This window comes from Gekko japonicus, unplaced genomic scaffold (genome assembly GCF_001447785.1).
Source record: "Gekko japonicus isolate JY-2015 unplaced genomic scaffold, Gekko_japonicus_V1.1 scaffold222, whole genome shotgun sequence".
Taxonomy (NCBI): domain Eukaryota; kingdom Metazoa; phylum Chordata; class Lepidosauria; order Squamata; family Gekkonidae; genus Gekko; species Gekko japonicus.
In genome coordinates this window covers 781652-802284 of record NW_015167063.1, presented here as the reverse complement: position 1 = coordinate 802284, position 20633 = coordinate 781652, and the positions used below count along the sequence as shown (strand labels likewise).

Sequence of the window (20633 nt, the reverse complement as noted above, 5' to 3'; positions counted from 1 at the left end):
CTACCGAGGGCTCAGCATGCGTCGGTTGTGGCGGGAAACATCGGCGCGAGCGTTGCTGGGCGAGAGACCTCGACTGCCGGTCGTGCGGAAGGCGGGGGCATGTTGCCCGGGTATGCAGAGCAGCGAACAAGTCGTCACCCGCATCATCGCTCCGACGGCACCAACGTCCCCGAGCCGCACCGAAAGGCTCTGGCTGGCCTCTACTGCCAGGCCGCCTCGGCGGGAGGGCAGGATAACTAACGGGGAGGGCCGCAAAGGGCTGCCTGGCCTTTTCTCGGCTCGCTTGCCTCGGCATGCGGGCAGGAAGGGGGTGGGAGTCTCTGGGCAGCTGCTCATGCTTGGCTGCCTCGGAGGTCTTTCCCCGCATCGGGCAAGGGACGTGTGGTGCAGTTGCTTCCCCCCTCCCCGAGCGCAGCTCACTTCTCCCATCCCTGAAGAAAGGCACACAGCTTTCCCGGCCCAGGCCGCGCCAGGCGAGGGAAGCATGACGCGGCCGCCTCGGCACCTCTCGCCTGCCGCAGCCTTGTCTGTCTCTCCACTGGCTGCTAGCTGCCCTTCCAGGGGCGCATGGGCCAAGGCAGCGAGGCTCGTCCCTCCCCCCCCCCAGTGGCACACCAGTTGCCCCGAGCGGCAGCCGACAGGCAAATGGCTGAGGGAGCGCATTTTTTCTCACCACCCCATAGGACGGTGGCCCCCCCAAAACACAATTATTATAAGGAGAGATAAACCCTGACCTGGATAGCCCAGGTTAGCTTGGTCTTGTCAGATCTCAGAAAGCCAGCTAAGCAGGGTTGTCTGGCCCTAGTCAGTATTTGGAAAGGAGACCACCAAAGAATACCAGGGCCATGACGCAGAGGCAGGCAATGGCAAACTCCCCTCTGAACATCTCTTGCCTTGAAAACCCCACAGGGATACCATAAGTCAGCTGTGACTTGATAGCAAAAAAAACCCCAAACCCCTGCAAGTTATGACTTGCACCTCTGCAACTAAACTGAGCAAGCAGGGCAGAACCAGGCCTCTGTGAGTCACCTCTTTGTTTGTCTTCCTACATTTGTACACTGTTTTTCTTAAAGAAGCTCATGGAGTTATTCCATTTTATCCCCAGCCCTTGAATTAATCTTAGGTTTGACCACCATACATTTCTTGGGTATTTTTGCATTGTGTGTGTGTGTGTGTGCACACGCATGTGTGCCTGTGCACGTACCTGGAAGTCATGGCAACCTCTAGCGACTCCTCCTGGGGCATGGAAGACATCCAGAGAAATGGCTTGATAGCCTGCCTCTGCCTCCCGGCCCTGGTATTCTCTGGAGGTCTCCCAACCAAATACTTGCCAGGGTCAGCCCTACTTAGCTTCCGAGATCTGATGAGATTGGGCTTGCCTGGCCACCATACATTTGATGCAGGTCTGGGACTAGAACATTCCATCACTTTCTATTCCAAGGGTGTCCCCCCTACACTGCCCTTTGGGTGATTATTATGTAGCACATATGTACCTGACCAGACAGCAGTGCTAGCAGATACTAGTACACTCAAGTAAGGGTTGGGTTCAGCACAGAGGGGCCAGTTTTGCCCTCAAAGGGACACTGGGAGCCTAGACTTTGACCCTCTGAGCTGCAACTTTTGTCCAGAGGCACATAGTATTGGGATGTAATGCCTCATTGGGCTTCATAAGCCGGCGTTCTTGACACAATTACATTAGACAGCATCAATCTGTCATTTGATTTTTATATCCACATTACTTTAGTGGCAGCCAAACCCTGTAGTGGCTCAGCCAGCATGTTCTCATATATCTCTCTGGAGTTCTAGAAAATATATGAATGAGCAGGAAGTGTGTCTTGCTGAAGGCATTAGAGCATTTTTGAAAAGGGGTTTGTGTGTGTATTTGATGCTTTCAGTTGCAAGTGTCTCAGTGATTCATTCACCTCGTTTGCATGATTATCATTGATTTTCACATTTCCCTTCTTTAAAACTATGAATGCGTATGAGAGAAACATCAGACGAGGCAGCACGTGAAAGAAGACACTGAAGTGCTGTGCATGGTTGGTTTTTGAACTGCTCAGGGTTTTTAAAAGAAATATATTGAATGAGACTTGCATTTGGACAAATTGGCTCCTGAAAGTAGTTGGCATAAAAATAACTCAACCTTTATAGATAATGGAAAATACATAATAAATTTACAAAAAAACCCAACCCACCCTGGTTTTGAGTCTTGGCAGCAGAGGCCAGTACATGACTTGTGTTACCTGGCCAAAGAAGAAAAGCATTGTTGCATTGCTGTAGCACACACACACACAAAAAAAACAGTGGCTAAAGACAGAGATAGAGGCAAACTGAGCATCTATCTTTGTTTTAATGACAATTTCAGGGTCTAATTGGATGTTATGGTGGACACGTGAATGCTGCCAACCTGTGTCTCCTCCACACATTTCCCCATAACATGTAGTGCAAGAGACATGTGAAGTGACATCTATGCCGTCAGCATTTCCATGCCCCCATTCCAGTTCATTGGCTGTTCTTTGCAAGTGGAGGAGACATGTTGAATGTGATGACATCACCTCATATGTTTTACATACTAGGCCCCACCAGGACATGTGGGGGAAATGTGGATTGGTTGTAGCCACACAACTCCTGTAACATCTAAGTCTCTTTCATACAAGTTCTTTAACCCTCTGGTTTCTGAAGGCAAACAGATTTTTTTGGTAAGGTAACGGTTTCATACATTTTAGGGATGAAATGCTGTCCTGCAGCCTAAAACTAGGTTTTCCAAAAGCCTGTTTCAATCTGATTTTGTTGTTGTTTCTGAGCTTTATTCTTATTTATTTATTTTTATTATTTATTTATTTTATTGCATTTATACCCCGCCCTCCCCGCGAACGGGCTCAGTATGTGAAACCCTTTAAAAAGTTAATTTGTCCTCAGAAGCTAAAGCAGGTTAAAATGCCCATGTGAAAAGGACTCTAAACAGTTTTTCATGAAAAGATACGGGTTACAGTTGGATTAAATGAGGGGGAAATCCCCCCCTCCCATTTGTGTACCAGTATAGGGTTTTATCCCAGAATTTATTTCCCTGATCCTAAATTGTCATTACTTTTCAACATAATTTTGATTCTTGTGACATCTGGATTTCTGGTTAAGGTCTGTAATTACTGAGATCTTTTTGTAGGCATTACTTCCCCCAACAAATGGAGTGCAGATCAAAGCCAGAAGTGGTGGAAATAATGCCTCTTAGTCATTCCCAGTGCTGGGGACCAGCATTACAAACAGTTCCTCCTCCTCATCTCCCCACCATGTGGATTATGGCTCTTCTGTATTGATTGATGCTATTGCTAGCTATGCTAGCTATATTTATTTATTTATTCATTTATTATTCAACTTATACCCCAACCTCCCCACTACGCAGGCTCAGGGCGGCTGACATTCGTTAAAACATTATACATAGTATATAAATAACAATTAAAATTCAATAAAATCATCATAAAACAATTCAAATCAGAATAATACTACTAAGTGCTGTTGATATTTCTCTAATTATACAAGGCAGCACACTTTGTAAGTTTTCAGTTTCTCGATGTTCTTCACATAACCGGCCTTCGAGGCCGGGAGTTGGTGATGATAGTGAGGGCGGCTGCTAGTCAAAAGCCTGGTGGAAGAGCTCCATCTTGCAGACCCTGCAGAACTGTGAAAGGTCCCACAGGGCCCTGATCTCTTCCGGGAGCTCATTCCACCAGTATAGAGCTGCCACTGAAAAGGCCCTGACCCTGGTGGTAGCGAGCCTGGCTTCCTTAGGACCAGGGAGGGTCAATCGATTCTGAGAGCCCGACCGTAGTGCTCTCTGGGGTATATATGGGGAAAGGCGGTCCCTCAGGTATGTCAGACCCTGGCCATATAGGGCTTTATAAGTAAGTACCAGCACCTTGAAGTGAATTTGGTATGCTATTGGCAGCCAGTGCAGTGTTCCCAGCACAGTGTTCTCAGCACAGGCTAGATGTGCTCTAATCTCGGGAGGCCCATCAAAAGCCTGGCCGCTGCATTCTGCACTAGCTACAGCTTCCAAATTTGCGACAAGGGCAGCCCCATGTAGAGAGCCTTACAGTAGTCCAATCTCAAGGTGACTATAGCATGGATCACTGTGGGCAAGACGTTGCAGTCCAGGAAGGGAGCCAACTACCTGACCAGCCGCAGATGGTAGAAGGCCGGCCTGGCAGTGGCTGCTACCTGGGCCTCCACTGTTAAGGAGGTATCCAGGAGCACTTCCAAACACCTAACCTCTGATGCTGGCACCAATGGTACCCCGCCGAAGATTGGGAGCAGGATCCCCACCCCTGAGCCACCCCAACTCAAGCACAGGACCTCCATCTTTGCCGGATTTAACTTCAGCCAACTCAGCCTAAGCCAACCAGCCATGGCATGTGCTTGGTCCAGATCTTCCGGTTTGGAGTCCAACTGGTTGCCCAACATCAGATAGAACTGGGTGTCTTCAGCATACTGGTGATACCCCAGCCCATGCCTCCGGGCTATCTGGGCAAGGGGGTGCATATAGATGTTGAATAACATTGGGGAGAGCACTGCCCCTTGAGGTACCCCACACACCAGTGGGTGCCTCTAGGACTGCTGCTCCTCGAGCACCACCCTTTGTCCCCGACCATGGAGAAAGGAAGCGAGCCATTGCAAGGCAAGCCCCTGAATTCCCATGTCGGTGAGGCGGTGGACCAGTAACTGATGGTCAACCATGTTGAACACAACTGACAGGTCCAACAGCAACAGTACCGCCGATCTGCCCCGATCCAGATGCCTCTGGAGGTCATCTGTGAGAGCGACCAGTGCCGTCTCCGTCCCGTGTCCTGGGCGGAAGCCAGACTGGAAAGGATCTAACATGGAAGTGTCATCCATAAAGCCCTGCAGCTGTATCACCACTGCCCTCTCAATTAATAGGGCAAATTGGAGACTAGCCGATAGCCAATTTGGCCAGGTCCAGAGATGGTTTTTTAAAGAGAGGGCGGGACCATCTCTTCCTTGAGTGCCCCTGGGAACTCCCTAAGGGCACCTCGAAACCCCTTGTGGCCAGCTTTAATAAGTCAGGAAGGGTATGGGTCAAGGGCGCACATGGTTGGACATACAGCCCTGTGGCAAAGCAGTTATGGACTGAATTGTTCTAAACAATTGGGCTGGGCATGAGCTTGCGGATGCAATTGTAGCCTTGAAGTACTCTCTCTTCATGGCCTTGACTGCCATCTCATAGGATAACATAAACATCCTATAAGATGTTCTTGTGGCTTCATCTCGAGTACGGCGCCACTGTCTCCCTAGCTGTCTAAGCTCTCGCTTCATAAGCCGCAACTCCTGGGTAAACCAGGGAGCAAGCTTAGTGCAAGGGTGCAGAGGGTGCTGGGGAGCGATCTCATCAATGGCTGCAGAGAGTCAGTTATGCCAATCCTCTACTAGCTCATCCAATGAGCCACCAGGGGGCATCGGATCCCACAGAGCCATCTGGAACTGCCCAGGGTCCATCTGGCTCCTCAGGTGAGCTAAAATACACTCACCACCTAAACAGAGTTGGGGTGGAGCATTCAGGCAGGCCCCCAGGGTATGGTGGTCCGACCATGGGACTACCAAAGCAGTAATCCGGTCCACTGTTACCCCCACCGTGAAGATCAAATTGAGCAGGTGTTCAGTTCGGTGAGTGGGGGCCGTTACATATTGGGAGAGTCCCAGTGCCTCCATGGATGACACTAGGTCCACTGCCCGAGTTGAGGTTGCGTCATCAGCATGGATGTTGAAATCACCCAGGATTATCAGTCTAGGGTGTTCCAATGCCCAGCCCGATACAGCCTCCATTAGGGACAGCAGGCTATCAGCCGGTGCTTTAGGCGGTTGGTACACCAGCCAAATCACCAAACTCTCCCTGGCTTCCCATACCAGGCCGACACACTCAATGCCCATGATCTTCAGTGGCAGGAGTGCCCTGAAGGACAAAGCCTCCCGGATGAATAGAACCACTCCTCCCCCCCCCGCCCCCTAGTCCATGATTGGTGCAGGACCGAGAACCCAGGGGGGGCATTTGGGAGAGAGCCACTGTCTCCCCCTCCCAAACTCAGGTTTCGGTCACGCATGCCAGGTCTGCATTCTGCTCTTGCAGGAAGTCCCTGAGGACCATGGTCTTATTATTTATAGACCTGGCATTACACAACACCAATGACGGAGGGGGGTTCATTATCCTAGCCCCACTGCCGACATCCCTCGGGATGGGATGCAGGCTGGAAGAGGGCCAGTAATTTAAATAAAGGCCAGATAAGAATAATTCTATATATATATATATAATTTCCTTCTATTTTCTTCTCTTCTTATCAATACTTAATCAAAAAGCAATCACAATAATTAGTTCTAATTGGTTGGAGGTCCTACAGCTAATTCCAATTGGAATCCTATAACTAATAACAGGCCATATTCCGCAAAAGTTAACCCAATGAGATACAACTCCTCTGCTTTGATAATCTATCAAGCATTAAACAATAAACCATTTCTAATAACTAGCTCAAGTAGTTACCTTCACTAACTCCTAATAATAAGTATCATTGCATTCACTACCATTGCCCTTAATTTAAATTAGGGCTTTAGTTCTGCCTCCTGTAACTTAGCAGCAGCAGCAGCAACTAAGTGCTTTTATGATCTACGTTGTACACTCAATTTGTCTGCCGATAGGAGTCCTTCAATCTTCAATTTGTCTGCCAGTAATAGTCTCCAGATCTGCTTAAGCTGTACTATTACTATGAGGGGGATCCAGATGCCTCTCCTTGTTATCCTACAGGGGGGTGTCCAACGCTCCGTCTTTTGGCCTCTCCTTATTTTGAATTCCACTCACCACTTATCTTATTGTTGTTGCTGTCAGCTGGCTGATAGGGCCCAAAGAAACTGCCATCTCCTCAACTCCAAGTCTAGCAGACTCAGTGGAAGCACCGCTGCAGTCGTGCTCGCCCGATGATCCTGGGCTCGGTATAGTCTAACTCGGCTGGAAAGTCCCATTCTTGCCAACCGTGTTCTCAAGGCAGATGCCACAGCCTCAGTCAAACAGCCCAGTCAGCCAAGCGTGAGCACCACCATATCTGTGGCTGCCCGGCAGGCTTGCGTCTGGTGGAATCTGACTTGGCTGAGGGCACCCGGGGGGGGGGAAGAAACCCTCCCCAGGCCCTCTAGCCGCCTCCCACACTCTCCAAGTTGTTACTATGGTCGCAGTCGTGCAGTCAGTCAGCAAAGTTGGGGCCGTATGATCCCGGTCCCAAGATGGCGGCTGCACCGATAGCACAGGGCTCCCAGAGCTGCTGCCTGCATCTCCAGTGTCAGCAGGGACGCAGTGCCAAGCTGAGGAGCTGTGCATCGAGCCCACTAAGCCAGTCCTCCCTGGGCTCTCCTCTGCGTCGGCGGTGTACCAGGCAGAAATGGTAGGTTTCGCGCGGCTATCTGGCTCCTCACCACCCTCTGTGCGCATCAGCTGCTGATGTCCAGGCTCTCCTAGCAGATGCTACCAGTCTCTGCTAGTTTAAGATAGACTTTGAGGATCTTTTGCGAGGAGTGCTCCTCACATTGCCACCAATATGGAATGGTGGCAATCAGAGTGGGATAGCCATTGTCTTCATATTTTTTGCAGGTGTGGATGCTAATTTAATATACTTCAGGCTGAAAAAGGCCTGGCCTGGATAGCCCCATCTGGTTAGCTCTCAGAAGCTAAGCAGGGTCAGCCCTGATTTGTACTTGGATGGGAGCCCATCAAGGAAGTCTATGGTTGCATCACAGAGGCGAGCAATGGGAAACCCGCTCTGAATGTCTCTTGCCTTAAAAACCCTACAAGGGTTACCATAAGTTGGTTGAGACTTAGCAGCTAAGAAAGGGCTCAGAAACCTTTCATCTTCAGATGTTCAAGATGAGTATAATGAGTTGTAGCAGTTGTTGCATTTTCCACAATCAGTCTCCTAACCCAGGCAACGAAACTCCTATGTGCGTTGGTTTGATGCTTGAATTTTTATTCTTATTAGTGAATTGACTAGACCATAACTCCTCAGTTTGCTGCTTGGAAATATGCTGTGTAGACAGTGCCAGCTGTTCTCAAAACATATTGCAGGATGTACAGCTGGTGCAGATACAGCCTGAGATACCTGCCACACTGCCACAGCTGGCCTTTGATCATGGCTAAGGTTTTAAACTGAGACTCAGTGATTCATTTAAATGGCTGTAAGGCAACAGACTTTTAGACCAGCCATATGATCACAAGAAATTACAAGATTTGTGTGGTGAGCACTGCACTGATCATCTATCTAGCTTCTCTGTCCTTACGAGACCCACTTTTTGGGAAAGCATTGACAAGTATGAATCGTGGTTTTAACTTCTTCTCTAATTAAAGGCCTTCACTATCCATTCTTCCCCCCCCTTTAATAATCCCTCATTCTCTCTTACATTATTATTGTTGTTGTTGTTGTTGCTGTAAAATGTTCCTTTGGGAGAATGCTTTATACAGCACTGAGTTGATTGCAGTGGAAGTGCCAAGGTAAACCAGTCGCTGCATCTAAGCTCTGGAGCCCTGAAAGTGATTCTATAATTGAAGTCCACGCAGACACTTTTGAGTGGAAACAAGCTACCAATTAAACCTATTATCCTTGTCAAAGGGCAAGGAGAACAGCCCTAGTACGTTGCAAGTGGGCGAAATAGTAGGTTGCTATTTCTAATCTGGGAGTATCAGACTCATTGAAGACACCAGAAAAAGTTGCCCTCTGGTGGGAGCATTTAGAGAGAAATCAACCGTCTTCGGGAAGAAGAACTGTGTGGCAGGAATAGCTATGGCCCTGTACCCTATGTTGTTATCTGCTCTGTCCCCAGATTGAGGTGGATGCTTTTGAGGTAAGGCTGTTTGCTATTTGCCTTGCTCTGACCACCCAAATAGTCAGAACTACCATAGGCAAGAGCAAGGTAATTCCATCAAGCCCAGTCCTATCAAGATTCTAACTGCCATAAAAATCCGCTGTCCAGTGAAGACCTGTGTGGCAGGAATGGCCCTAATCCTGTACCCTTGATGATATGCAAGTTGCTTTAAAGATGAAATCTTTGAAAAACATAAAACACAAACCAGGGCTGAGGATTTCATTGGCTTCAGTTCATACTCATTCAGAGGAAACTTGGAAAAGATCTCCCACTACTATGAGAGAGTGACCATTTAATGACAACTTGTAGAATGTCACACTACTCCAGTGGCCATTCACAGGTATCAGCCCCGTAGCCAGGAAATTTGTAGTGTGTGGGGGGTGTTATAAACTGAGATTGAGGCAGCGTTTCCAAAACAGTGATTTCTTTATTCAGCTCAGAACACAGCAACACAGCAACAACACTCAAGAGCGATGCAACTTTATACATTTTGAACCAGGGAAAACCACACCCCCTAGCACAGTAATGACCAATTACAATTGAGAGCTTAGAACCAATGGGATTCATTCCTGCCAAAGTTCAGAGTCTTTCCGGATTGGTCTGTTACGCAACCATGACCAATCCGACTGCAGGGTTTAGAATACCTGAGAGTCAATGGAGCTTGTGCCTGAAGTTCTGGTGTAGGTTGCATAGCATAACATAACACAAAAGCAAATGCATAACAGGGGGGCACTGGGGAAACTGGTGGGGTGTGATGTCACAAAATAAAAAAAAAAAATAAAATAAAAAGCACCAGATGGGTCCCTGGAATTCGGTCCTGTGGTGGAGAGCAAGTGGATATACCTGAGGAGAGAGCATGTGGGAGCCAGCCAAGAAGTGAGCATGCGGGATTCGGTGGTGAGAAAGCCTTCATGGTCCTGGGCACCTTCCTACCTTTGTGCTCTGCTTCCTGCCTGCCATACCCCTGCTGGCCTGAAGAAGTGTAACCCACTGTGGATTATTTTGTCGAGATTGGCTCTGGGTGGGCAGACTAGTACCTCACTCCTGCAAAGAAGCGGCGCCGCGGGGGTTGTGTTGGGTTTTTTTGAACACAAGTGTTTGCATGCGCCGTTGGGTGCTTGTGCGCACCCGTGGAGACGTGACCAAAAAAAAAGTTTTCGCTACGGGACATGGGTGGGCGCCGGATGCCACGAGCTAACACCGGAAACGTGATCTGACGCCCACCCTTGCCCCGCGGTTTCCGGAAACTAGTACCTCGGAAGTACTAGTTTTTTACAGCGCATCTTCGGAGTGAAGCCACGGGAGCTCTACGCTTCCCAGATGTGGCGGTGAGATCGAGCCCGGAAAATCTGCCTATCTTCCGTCTCTCTAGCATGCCTAATGCTCTGTGTGACCGGGGGCATAAATTGTTTTTGAGTAGTCACACAATTGCACTTTGTACTATAATAATGGCTTTGTTCCTATTGATACCCATGCCTGATGGAGATTAGGATGAAAGGCAGGATAGAAATAAAATAAATTCTATAAATACACATGTGAATGGATGTGTGCTATGTACTCATCTTTTCTGTTCTTGATGCTTTTTAGGCAGGAGGAAAACATTATCACCCTACTTGTGCCCGATGTGTGCGTTGCCACCAGATGTTCACCGAAGGTGAAGAGATGTACCTCACAGGTATGAAACCAGTTCAAGGACCATAAGGTCACACTATGGAATGGGCTGTCTACTCTCATCCATGCCTCACAGGTGACCAGGTATGAAAACTGACACATCTGAAATTGTTTTAAAGCTGTTGTGACCACAGCTTGAGAGACTCTCTTTCTGAAGGTTGGCATGAGCCTGTTCTGTGTGGGCTCCATCCTTTCCTAAAGGGCTCTTGACTGATCTTCACGACACTTCACATGGAGCAGAGATTAAAATTAATGAGGCCTGTTTAATGGAGGAAAAAGGAGCTGCGGTGGCTCAAGTGGTTAAGATGCTGAACTGCAGGCTGTGGAAGGTCAGTAGTTCAGCAGTTCAAGACCCAGGGTGCCGCATGATGGAGTGAGCTCCCGTCTCTAGTTCCAGCTCCTGCCAACCTAGCAGTTCGAAAGCAAGAAATTGCAAGTAGATAAATAGGTACTGCTTTGGTGGGAAGGTAACAGCATTCCGTGCGCCTTGGTGTTTAGTCATGCCGGCCACATGACCACGGAAATGTCTTCGGACAGTACTGGCTCTTTGGCTTTGAAATGGAGATGAGCACCGCAACCCTAGGGTCGGATTCGGCTGGCTTTCGAGCAAGGGAACCTTTACCTTTACCTTTAATGGAGGAAGGAGTCAAGATTTTCAAATGGAGGATACATAATTAAATCACAAAGAAAACTTATTCAAGCTTTCTGGCTGTAAAACTTCAGCTATAACATGTGCCTTCAGTCTTTCTTTCTGGGGAGGATGGGTATCTTTGGAAGTTCAGGTTTTTTTTCTGTATGTTTATTTCAGTTTGATGGGGAAAACTGTTAGTCCCGAAAACAACCTTTAGTGGCTTGTCACCCCGAGTCACTAATTACTTGGTGTCTGTGCATTAATTACAGGGCTGGTTCCTTACCACCCTCGCACTACAAGAACTTAGGAATGGGTTGGTTCTTATGTGGGGTGACAGTTGACATTTAGCTTGTTGAGGAGGAGTGGATATGCCATTAGTGTCACATTGGCCCATCACCCAGGCTGGTATGAGCAGAAACCCTGCCACTGGGATGTGGGTGTGGGGAAAGAGCAACTCCCCCAAACTACTGCACCTGGCCATCATGCCTGATCTTCAGCCAAGAAGAACTGCCTGTTACTATGGTGATAGTGGCCTTGAAATGTGTGGTACCTAAACGTTGGGTAAGGAGAAGGAAGAATAATTGTGCTTTGGCTATGGCAGCTGGTGAATCATTCTGTGCCTGGGAGAAGACTAGCTGGATGGTCCTGTGAAGGTCAGGATAACTTAATACTCCTTCAATATTCCAGTCATATTTAAATGCACCTGTACTGCTCATTAGCATGTACCCAGAATAGAGCTCAAGATGTTAAGATTCCATTTCCAGCTGCAATCAAAACTGGAATACCTCTGCCTGTTCCAGTCTCTTCCTTAAGGTGGGCTCTTTTCTTTACATTGCCTACTTTACTCTTGGATCCACTGGTAGATCACCCTTGTTTTACAGTCCAATTACTGTAAGAAGGGTAATGTCTGTTTCTCACAGAAGATAACCATTCAGGACAACTCAAAACACCAGACTGGAGCACATGTGTCTTGCCTAGGAAATAGACTTCTGTGTTACATTTTCTACATTATATGCTTCTTGAAACACTTGTGTGCATTGGTGGATTTTTAAAAAGCCTGTACGGAGATGGTTTGTGACATAAATTTATTTAATCCAGCCAGATCTTTTCCTGAAAAGTTTAATGTTTTTGTTGGGAAAAGCTAGTGACAAGCTGCCTGTGAAAATGCACTTGCAGATCCAGTGTGAAGATACCTGCACATCGGGTGTACCCAACCTCCATAGTCTTCACTGTTCCAGTCCTCAGCTCATAGTTGTCTTCCCATGTTGTTTGCAGTGCAGGCAGCAATGATGGCCAGACCAGGTGGTGATGGATTCTGCATGTTATGCCTCTGATAGAAGGGAGCTAGGATGCTCGCATAGAGAGTGGTCCTTGCTACTGTGAGGAAAACTTGCAGACCTTTGCCTTCTCCTGAAATAGGAGCTGAAAGAAAGAAGCAAAAGCAAGCTACAGATCAAGAAAATGCTAGTCTCCTAGAGTCCTAACTCAAGTCTTAGCAAGCTGATATAAAGGAAGCTGACTGTTGTGCTAAAGTTCATTATGCCTATTGTATTTTCCTGCCTGCAAAAACAACTCAATCAATTTCAGTTCAGGACTGAAATTGTCAGATCCCTGTGTTGTGTATCTTAGCCACAAAAAGGAGCCATGTTGTGTGTTGGGGGAGCGACGATGTGGATGATAGCCATGGTGTTTGGGAAGGGCAACTCTTTGCCCCTGCACCTTTCCTCACTCAACATTCTTGTCCTATTGTGGTAGGAAAAAGAAGACAGACACAGTGCAAGTACCTGTCTTTAATTCTTTTCCTCTTTTTTTGCATCATGTCACAACCAACTTATGGTGACCCAGTAGGCTCTTCAAGGCATGAGACATTCAGAAGTGGTTTCCCATTACCAGCCTCTGTGTAGCAGCCCTGGACTTCCTTGGTCATCCCCCATCCAAGTACTAACTAGAAACAACCCTGCTTAGCTTTTGAGATCTGACAGCTATCCTGGGCTTTCCAGGTCAGGGCATTTTTAATCCTTAGCAGGGTGGAAAACAGCCCAGGAAGGTACATATTGGCCAAAAGAAACAGGCGGCAGCGGGATCACATAGATCTCCTGAGCTGCCGCGCAGTTCCTCCCCGGCACGATCAGATGCCGGGGGGGGGGAGCTACTGAAGGGAGAGCGAGGCTGCCGAGCTGCGCATGTGTGCCCGTGCACAGTTCGGCCGGGAGCCTGGATTGCTCTGGACGACGGGCGCGGTGGCGATCCCATGGCCACGCTTGCTGCGGTGCTTCAGGTAAGTCCTCCTCTGTAGGATATTCTTTTTTGCAGTGGCTTTTCCGGGTTTAGGGACAGATCGGGGATGGGTGTGCGCCGCTTCCCAGATGTTGCAGTGAGATCACACCCGTTTGCTGCGCCCCCGATCCATCCCTCTCCCGGGCCAAAATCTTCCGTGTGACCGGGGCCTTTAAATCAGGAGAACAGCATAGCATAGGGAGAAGTAAACCTCCACTTGCCCAATGCTACAGACCCAAATCATACTGGTTCTTCCCACAGCTGTTTTTTGCATCTGAGTTACATGTCAGGAGATCCCATCACTGTTCCTCAGGCCTATAGTTTAGCCCATAGAAGTCTACAGGATCTTTGAGGTTTTTCAGTCATCTGGCAATTTAAACGACACATCTTTGTACTGCCATGAAGACAGAAGTATATCAGATTTGAGCTATGAGGGCACTGTGTATCCAAGAGGGGGAGGGAGCTTGTGATCTTACTTACTTACTTACCAGCAGCCAGAAGTAGCTAGCTTCAGACCTGGAGCTGTAGCAGTGATCCTAGGAAGTGAATACAGCCGCAGATTTGAAGCATGTGGAGTCATATTACAATGTCAAAATTGTGTCTCTTCCTAGCATCCTTCTTGTGAGCACCAGCAGATAGTATGTGCTGTAACCACACCATTAAGGGGGAAGGATCTTTTAAAAAGTTAATAAACCCCATCAGATGAATGACATGCAGGGTCATAAGTAGGTCTAAGAGCTTGTCTGCTTCCCTCATTCCACCAGACAATCTCTCCCTTATAATAATTGAGTAAGACGCAGAGGCACGCAAATGCGCACCTACAGTGTTTGGATGAATGCCCTGTCCGTCAGCACCTTCCCCGGAGTCCATTCGACGTCTCGCCTAACGCCCACCTCGGAGCACTCCCCCCCCCAAGACGCAGAGGCACGCAAATGCGCACCTACAGTGTGTGGATGAATGCCCTGTCCATCAGCACCTTCCCCGGCGTCCATTGGACGTCGTGCCTAACTCCCACCTCGGAGCACTCCCCCCCCACTAGCCAAGGCGGGCGGGAAGGGGCTTGCCGCGCCCACCTTCCCTGTGCCGCCGAGCCCTGCGCCACGGTAACTGCGGCCACTTCTCTGGGGGCGACCGGACCCCGCTCCGCCGCCCCCGCTTTGCCGTCTGACTTCTTCCTGAGGTGGCCAGCCAGGCCTGCAGTCGGCCCAAAGCCTCGCGCCCAGTCCCGCCTGCCTGCCTTGAAGGAGACGCCAAGGCGAGCGATGGCGCGCTCCAGCGACACGCGGTGGCAAGTCCCCCCAAGACCACCGCCTGCCTCCCTCGGGGGCCAGGCGAGCCCCCCACGACCGCTGCCACCGACCCCAACCGCCGCGGCTCCCTCACCCTTCGAGGCGGCGGTGGACACAGCCCCTTCCCGCCCGCCTTGCCTCGGCTGCGAGGAGCTCCCGTTTCGCCGGACACCCGCCCTCTCCACGTCTGGCCTGGACCGCGCGCCGACAGGACACGACCCACCGAGGTCAGCCTCCCCATGCCCTTCGCTTCTCGCCGGCACCGCTTTAAAAGGTTACTCACCTGCGCGAGCCAGGCCCACTCTCCGGGACGCCTGCGACGAGGGGGTGCCCCGGCAACGCGCGGACCCAGACCACCCCCACACACCCGCTAGCGCTCGTTGTATTCATACCTGCAACGGGCCTTTCTCCTAGTGCAGCTATAAAACGGGAGGCAAAGAATGGAAAGGGTGTACCTGAAAGTTACTTTAGTAATAATAGTCCTCACAAGGGATGAGTATGAAGTGCATTTTTGCAGCTCAGTTTGGTTCATGGTTCGTGGTTCATTAATTGACCTGGTTCGTATTGGTTTGTGGGCCATTTAAAGTTTAACCCCCAGCTTTCTGCTCCCTGTGGATTTTTGTATCTGATGAAGAGAGCTGTGTTTCTCGAAAGCTTATGGTACAATGGAGTTTGTTGGTCTTAAAGGTGCTACTGGGCTTTTTACTATTTTTCTGAATATTGGCTTTTTCACTGCCCACTACTCCAAAAGAACAATCCTTAATAGAGTAAGAGGATTCTAGTGAGTGTTTTACTAAAGGGCCCTTCCATTGTTATGTACTATATTACTGATATTTTTACACATTTGTAAGTTCTCTGGTGGTTTTATCTATGTAATTGTTACACATAATGGCACCTATGACTCAGGCAGCATTACAGCAGGCAAAGTTTCTAAGCCTGTCCATAAGAATAATGAAATCTCTGGCTGTGTAGTGACAATGCTTACTAATGCCACAAGAAAAATCTCCCTGAAGTATAATTGATTCCGCCCAAAGATGCTGAGTCAGTATTGTTTTGGCTAGATATGAAGGTATCCCCTGCCGCTGCTTTTGCACCAGCTTTTCACTGCCTCTTGCCACAGACAGTGTTGCTGTTTCACACTGCTCACACTGCCAAGCCAACTGTTCTACAAGGCCAAGAGAAGGGACTGGGTTAAGAGCATCATGTACTCACTTAGAACTGGAGTACCAAGTAATCATCTCCAGAGTGCCTCTTATAGTGGTGGAGTTGCATACTCCTATCTTATTGGCATCCAGGACAAATGAACTATTTCTCCAGTGAGTGGCTGACCCTAGGTGGGTCTTACGTATAGAAATCATACTCTGGGAGGTACTAGTTGGGATTGAAGTAGGATGTATTCATGGCTTGGCTTACATGCTTGAGCTAGCTAAAGCTATTACTCCAGAGACGTCTTAACACAACACACCAGTTTACCTGTGTCACAGTGAGGGTCACTCCTCCACTCCTCCACTTGCACACTGGCTGTAAACTGCTCCTCCACTCCTCCACTTGCACACTGGCTGGATAACCTTGGGCAAGTCGTAGTTCTGATAAGAGCTGTTCTTGAAAAAAGAGCAGTTTCTGTCAAGAGCTCTCTCAGCCCCACCTACCTCACAGGGTGTATGTTGTGGGGAGGGGAAGGGAAAGGAGTTTGTAAGCCGCTCTGAGACACCTTTGGGTTGTGAAGGGCAGGGTATAAATCTAATCTCTTCTTCTTCTTCATATGGTTTCAGCAGTTGGATCTGATCCCCTTCCCCTGACTGTTGTTAGCAACAAAGGAAAAAATAAAGAGACATCTTCCCATCTTTTGACATCTTTTTTTTCTTTGAGGGCTAATAAATTTGAGTGAATATATGTGTGTATAGTTTGTACATATCAGTTTAAATTGGTGAAATCCCACCCCCAATTGTACATTCTCACACTGAATCAGGCCCCTGCATAGCTTCTATCAGCACATTTTAAATGATGGGAGGATCCAGTCACAAATTTCTCAGCATCTTCTCTAGTCTGACATGGGGTCCTGGGCTGTGAAAGTTGTAGGACTGGAAGTGGACAGTCCTGCCTTGTGGCAGCGCATTAGACAAGGTGACCTTTTGTTCCCTTTGAACTCTATCATTCTGTCATGCACCATTTGCAAAATCACAGAGATGGGAACCAGAACAGCATGGTTGCCTTTTAGTAGTAAAAACATCCTGAGTGAAATGAATTTGCTACTGTCACATTTGCCCCAATATAAAATGGTCATAGTTGTAACTATTGCTGTAATACTGGTGGTATATTTGTTTGTGGCACAAATGCCAAGTATCTTGGACTATTAAAAGCTCACATGCCAAAGTACTTATGTGCAATGTTCAGAGGGTTCCAGAACTTCAATACTAGGGATCAAGTGGTCCAGAATAATGGGCCACCTTGAAGACAGGAGGAAGAGTAGAACTATCCTGTGAGCACTGCAGACCAGGGCTAAGGAGAAGTTAAAGTTTTCTCATGTTTTTGTTATGAAGCTGGGTAATATCTTGGATTCTCAGTAAAGAGTTTTATATCTGATGCTTTAGTTTCCTGTGTTTCAGGCTCAGAGGTGTGGCACCCCATCTGCAAACAAGCAGCAAGAGCAGAAAAGAAGTTAAAGGTAAAAAAAGAGCTGGGGGCAGATGGGAAGCAGAATTTTAGCTATGGATGATTGCATTACCTAACCTGGGAATATATCTATGCCTGCCTGGGAAGCCATGTCTAATAGAGCAAGTGAGGAAGAAGTGGAAATCTGAAATTTAGCATTTGAGGGATTTGGTCTACAGGGATGTGATCACTTGGATTAAGATGACATACTCAAATAACTCTGAAAACATAATCAAGGTGGCCGGTCCATAGTTGTGGGCTTCAGCCTTAGTTTTGACTCTTGGAGACTTTTCATATGCGATGTGGGTGTCATATTTGCTGCAACCACACTGGTATTTGCTGTGGTAACTGTGCACCGTATGAAAGGGGAGTGTGCATCTCCAGACATTTGGGGATAAGTGGTAGACTATGGTCTCACACTCTGCATCTGAATAAGGGACACAAGGAGCAGAACCTCAGTAGAAAACGTACAAGCTCATAGGAGAGTAGGTGGTCCTGGAGATATTCCTGGTAAAGAAACATGTGATGTCACATAATCGCTTTCAGTGTTTCACTGCCACCTCCTTGTATTGGAGTTTGAGGGTGGGGGAGGTAGAACAGTGAACACAATTTCATCATGTCCTACTTTTCTTTTACCAAACATTACTGGAGAGGCACATGGGATGTGGGTCAGCAGCAGCCATGTATCCTATGTAACACCTTGTCAGTCCCTCAAGTATAATTAATTAGCATTCACTGGTTGCCAAGTATGATCTGAAAGCTTATGATATATCACCCTTGCTCTGGTTAAGTCTGGGTCTGGTCACTGCCGAAATGAAAGACCTCCTGAGACTCTAAGGTACATTGCCTTGAATTCCATGATGGAAGGAAGGTGGGATACGGATGTGATAAACAAACTATAAGCCAATTGCAACAGTGGACACCCTTCCAGCATGAATTGATAGAGTGAATGTGTTATCTGGCTCTGATGTCACCTGTTCAGATAAACTACATGGATGGATTGCTGGAGTAAGGACTGCAAAGTATTTTAGTAAGTGGAAAAGCACACTGAAACATAAAACAATGATGGTTTCATAAACAGAGGCCTTACGGGCAAGCAGATGAGAATGTTTTGCCATTGCTGAAGACATACATGCCCACTCAGAGATGGTTAAACAGTTTTCTTCCATGCAATGGATTTGGCAGAGGCTGTGAACATTTTGGTTTATGGTCCATTTTTGTTGCTTTTTCTCTCCTACACAGCACAGAAGAACTTCTGAAACATCCATCTCCCCACCAGGTTCCAGCATTGGGTCCCCCAATCGTGTCATCTGTGTAAGTACAACTCTGTTGCTGAAAGAGGCACATGATATCTGTAACTAAAATTTACAACTGCTGGTGAAACGTCAGGTCCTACAATGCCAAGACCATGGTCACACAGCCCGGAAAATCTACAACAACCAATGAAGTCCGGCCATGAAAGCCTTCGACAACATATTAAAATTTATAGCTTCTACAGGTGCCACTGAGGAAGCATGTCCTAGGGGTTCCAGGAGAGGTGAAAAGACATCATCTAATCCAGCTGTTGAGCCCAAGAATCATAATGGGAACAGAGTCTGCCAAACAAACAATGCAGATGAAACATTTGACATGTTTAGCATGAGATGTGGACATCCTCTCTCGAATGTATGCATGCCTAATACAGCTTTTTGGAGTGGCATCTGACTGAAGAGCTGAGATGCATATACCCGAGGCAGTTCATGACGTTGGTCTCGAACTCCAAACTCCCATGCTCCTTCCCTTCATCTACCTGGAGAAAGCTCACACAAAGTTCAATCCTTCCCTCTTCTCACCTCTGTGGTCACAATCTGGATGTTTGCTCTGATGATGCCTTCATTTCTGTGTATTCCAACTGGCTCCTTTCACCAATGCCTGTTTCTTTACTGTTCTTTCTGTCTTCGTCCTCTGTCTTCCCTTTCCTTAGGCTAAAGTGGATAATGAGATCCTTAATTACAAAGACCTGGCTGCTCTTCCCAAGATTAAAGCCATCTATGAGGTGCAACGCCCTGACCTCATTTCCTATGAGCCTTATCACAGATATACGTCGGACGAGACACTGGAGAGATATAGCTATGGGGAGGTACAGCTTCTCAGCACTTTTGTCAGAGACAAAGGGAACCAGTAAGGTCAAAGTTCTCCAATGGAAACAGAGGCTTTTGGGGCCTCCATAGGTGTAAATGGCATTGATTTTGAGGGGGTTGGGAGTTGTAATAGAGTAAAAAAAAAACCCAAACAAACAAAACTCAGAACCCAATGTGGCTACACTTACTGCTTAGCACCAATCCTGTTAAAAGCTGAAAATGGCCAAGGGAAATCTGATGTGGCTTGTGTTGCCTTGCCAGAGATGGGAAATGGGATAAAATGCAGTGAGACTTCAAAAAGAAGGGCTTCCTCAAAGAATTATCCTTCAGTGTATCATATAAAAAGGGAGGGAGTGCTCTAGCTGTTTCCCAACGTCTCTAGACTTCCTTGATGAGGGAAAGACTCTCAGGAGGATGGATAAGGCAGATCTGCTCCCTGAACTGCAGCTCGTTGTATTATATTCCATTCTTAGAAACAACCTTCCCCTTTAGGGTGAGGGGTTGGGTCAGGAAGAAAAAGCAAGACTAGTCCAACCTGGACTTGCTAGTTTCTGTTGAACAAGAGACTTATTTGTGAAATGGAAGGGAGACGAGAGAAGTATGCCACTGTAGCAAGGTAAATGGTGTTAGCAACCCAAAACATCCCATTCCTAGTTTCACAGCTATCACTCAAAAGTCACATGGCCAGGAGGCAGTCTTTGAAATTACATGCATCAACACACCGGAAGCATCTTCTGTGGATTGGGCATCCCAGCTGAGGAGCAGCCAGATCACCTACCCTATTTTCCTTGGAACCATCCCATATTTTACTCTGTTAGTACCATGGAAGGAACAGTCACATTGTATGCTTTGTGAATCAAGACAGAGACTACATGGGTTGGATTTTGTGATCTGTAGGTGCAAAGATCATGGACCTTTCTGGCATTCCCTCCCCACAGCAGTCCGGCAGTCCCTCCCCACAGCAGGACACACATGTAGTAATAGCCACATGGGTCAGGAGGCTGAAGGGGGTGAAAATAATTCCCCCTTCTTCTTCTAACAGCAGAGCTCTCCCATGGAAGAGGAAGGAAGGAAGGAAGGAAGGAA

The 20633-nt window shown here is 47.8% G+C and overlaps 1 protein-coding gene across 1 annotated transcript in view; it reads left to right on the top strand.

The window, feature by feature from the left end:
* Positions 1-20633, top strand: part of ABLIM3 (actin binding LIM protein family member 3) — a 91885-nt gene that overhangs the window by 45383 nt on the left and 25869 nt on the right. The window contains exons 5-7 of the mRNA XM_015412639.1: positions 10495-10582; positions 17382-17440; positions 18670-18741. Of these exons, the coding sequence (XP_015268125.1) occupies positions 10495-10582; positions 17382-17440; positions 18670-18741 (219 nt within the window). The remainder of the gene's footprint in view (positions 1-10494; positions 10583-17381; positions 17441-18669; positions 18742-20633) is intronic.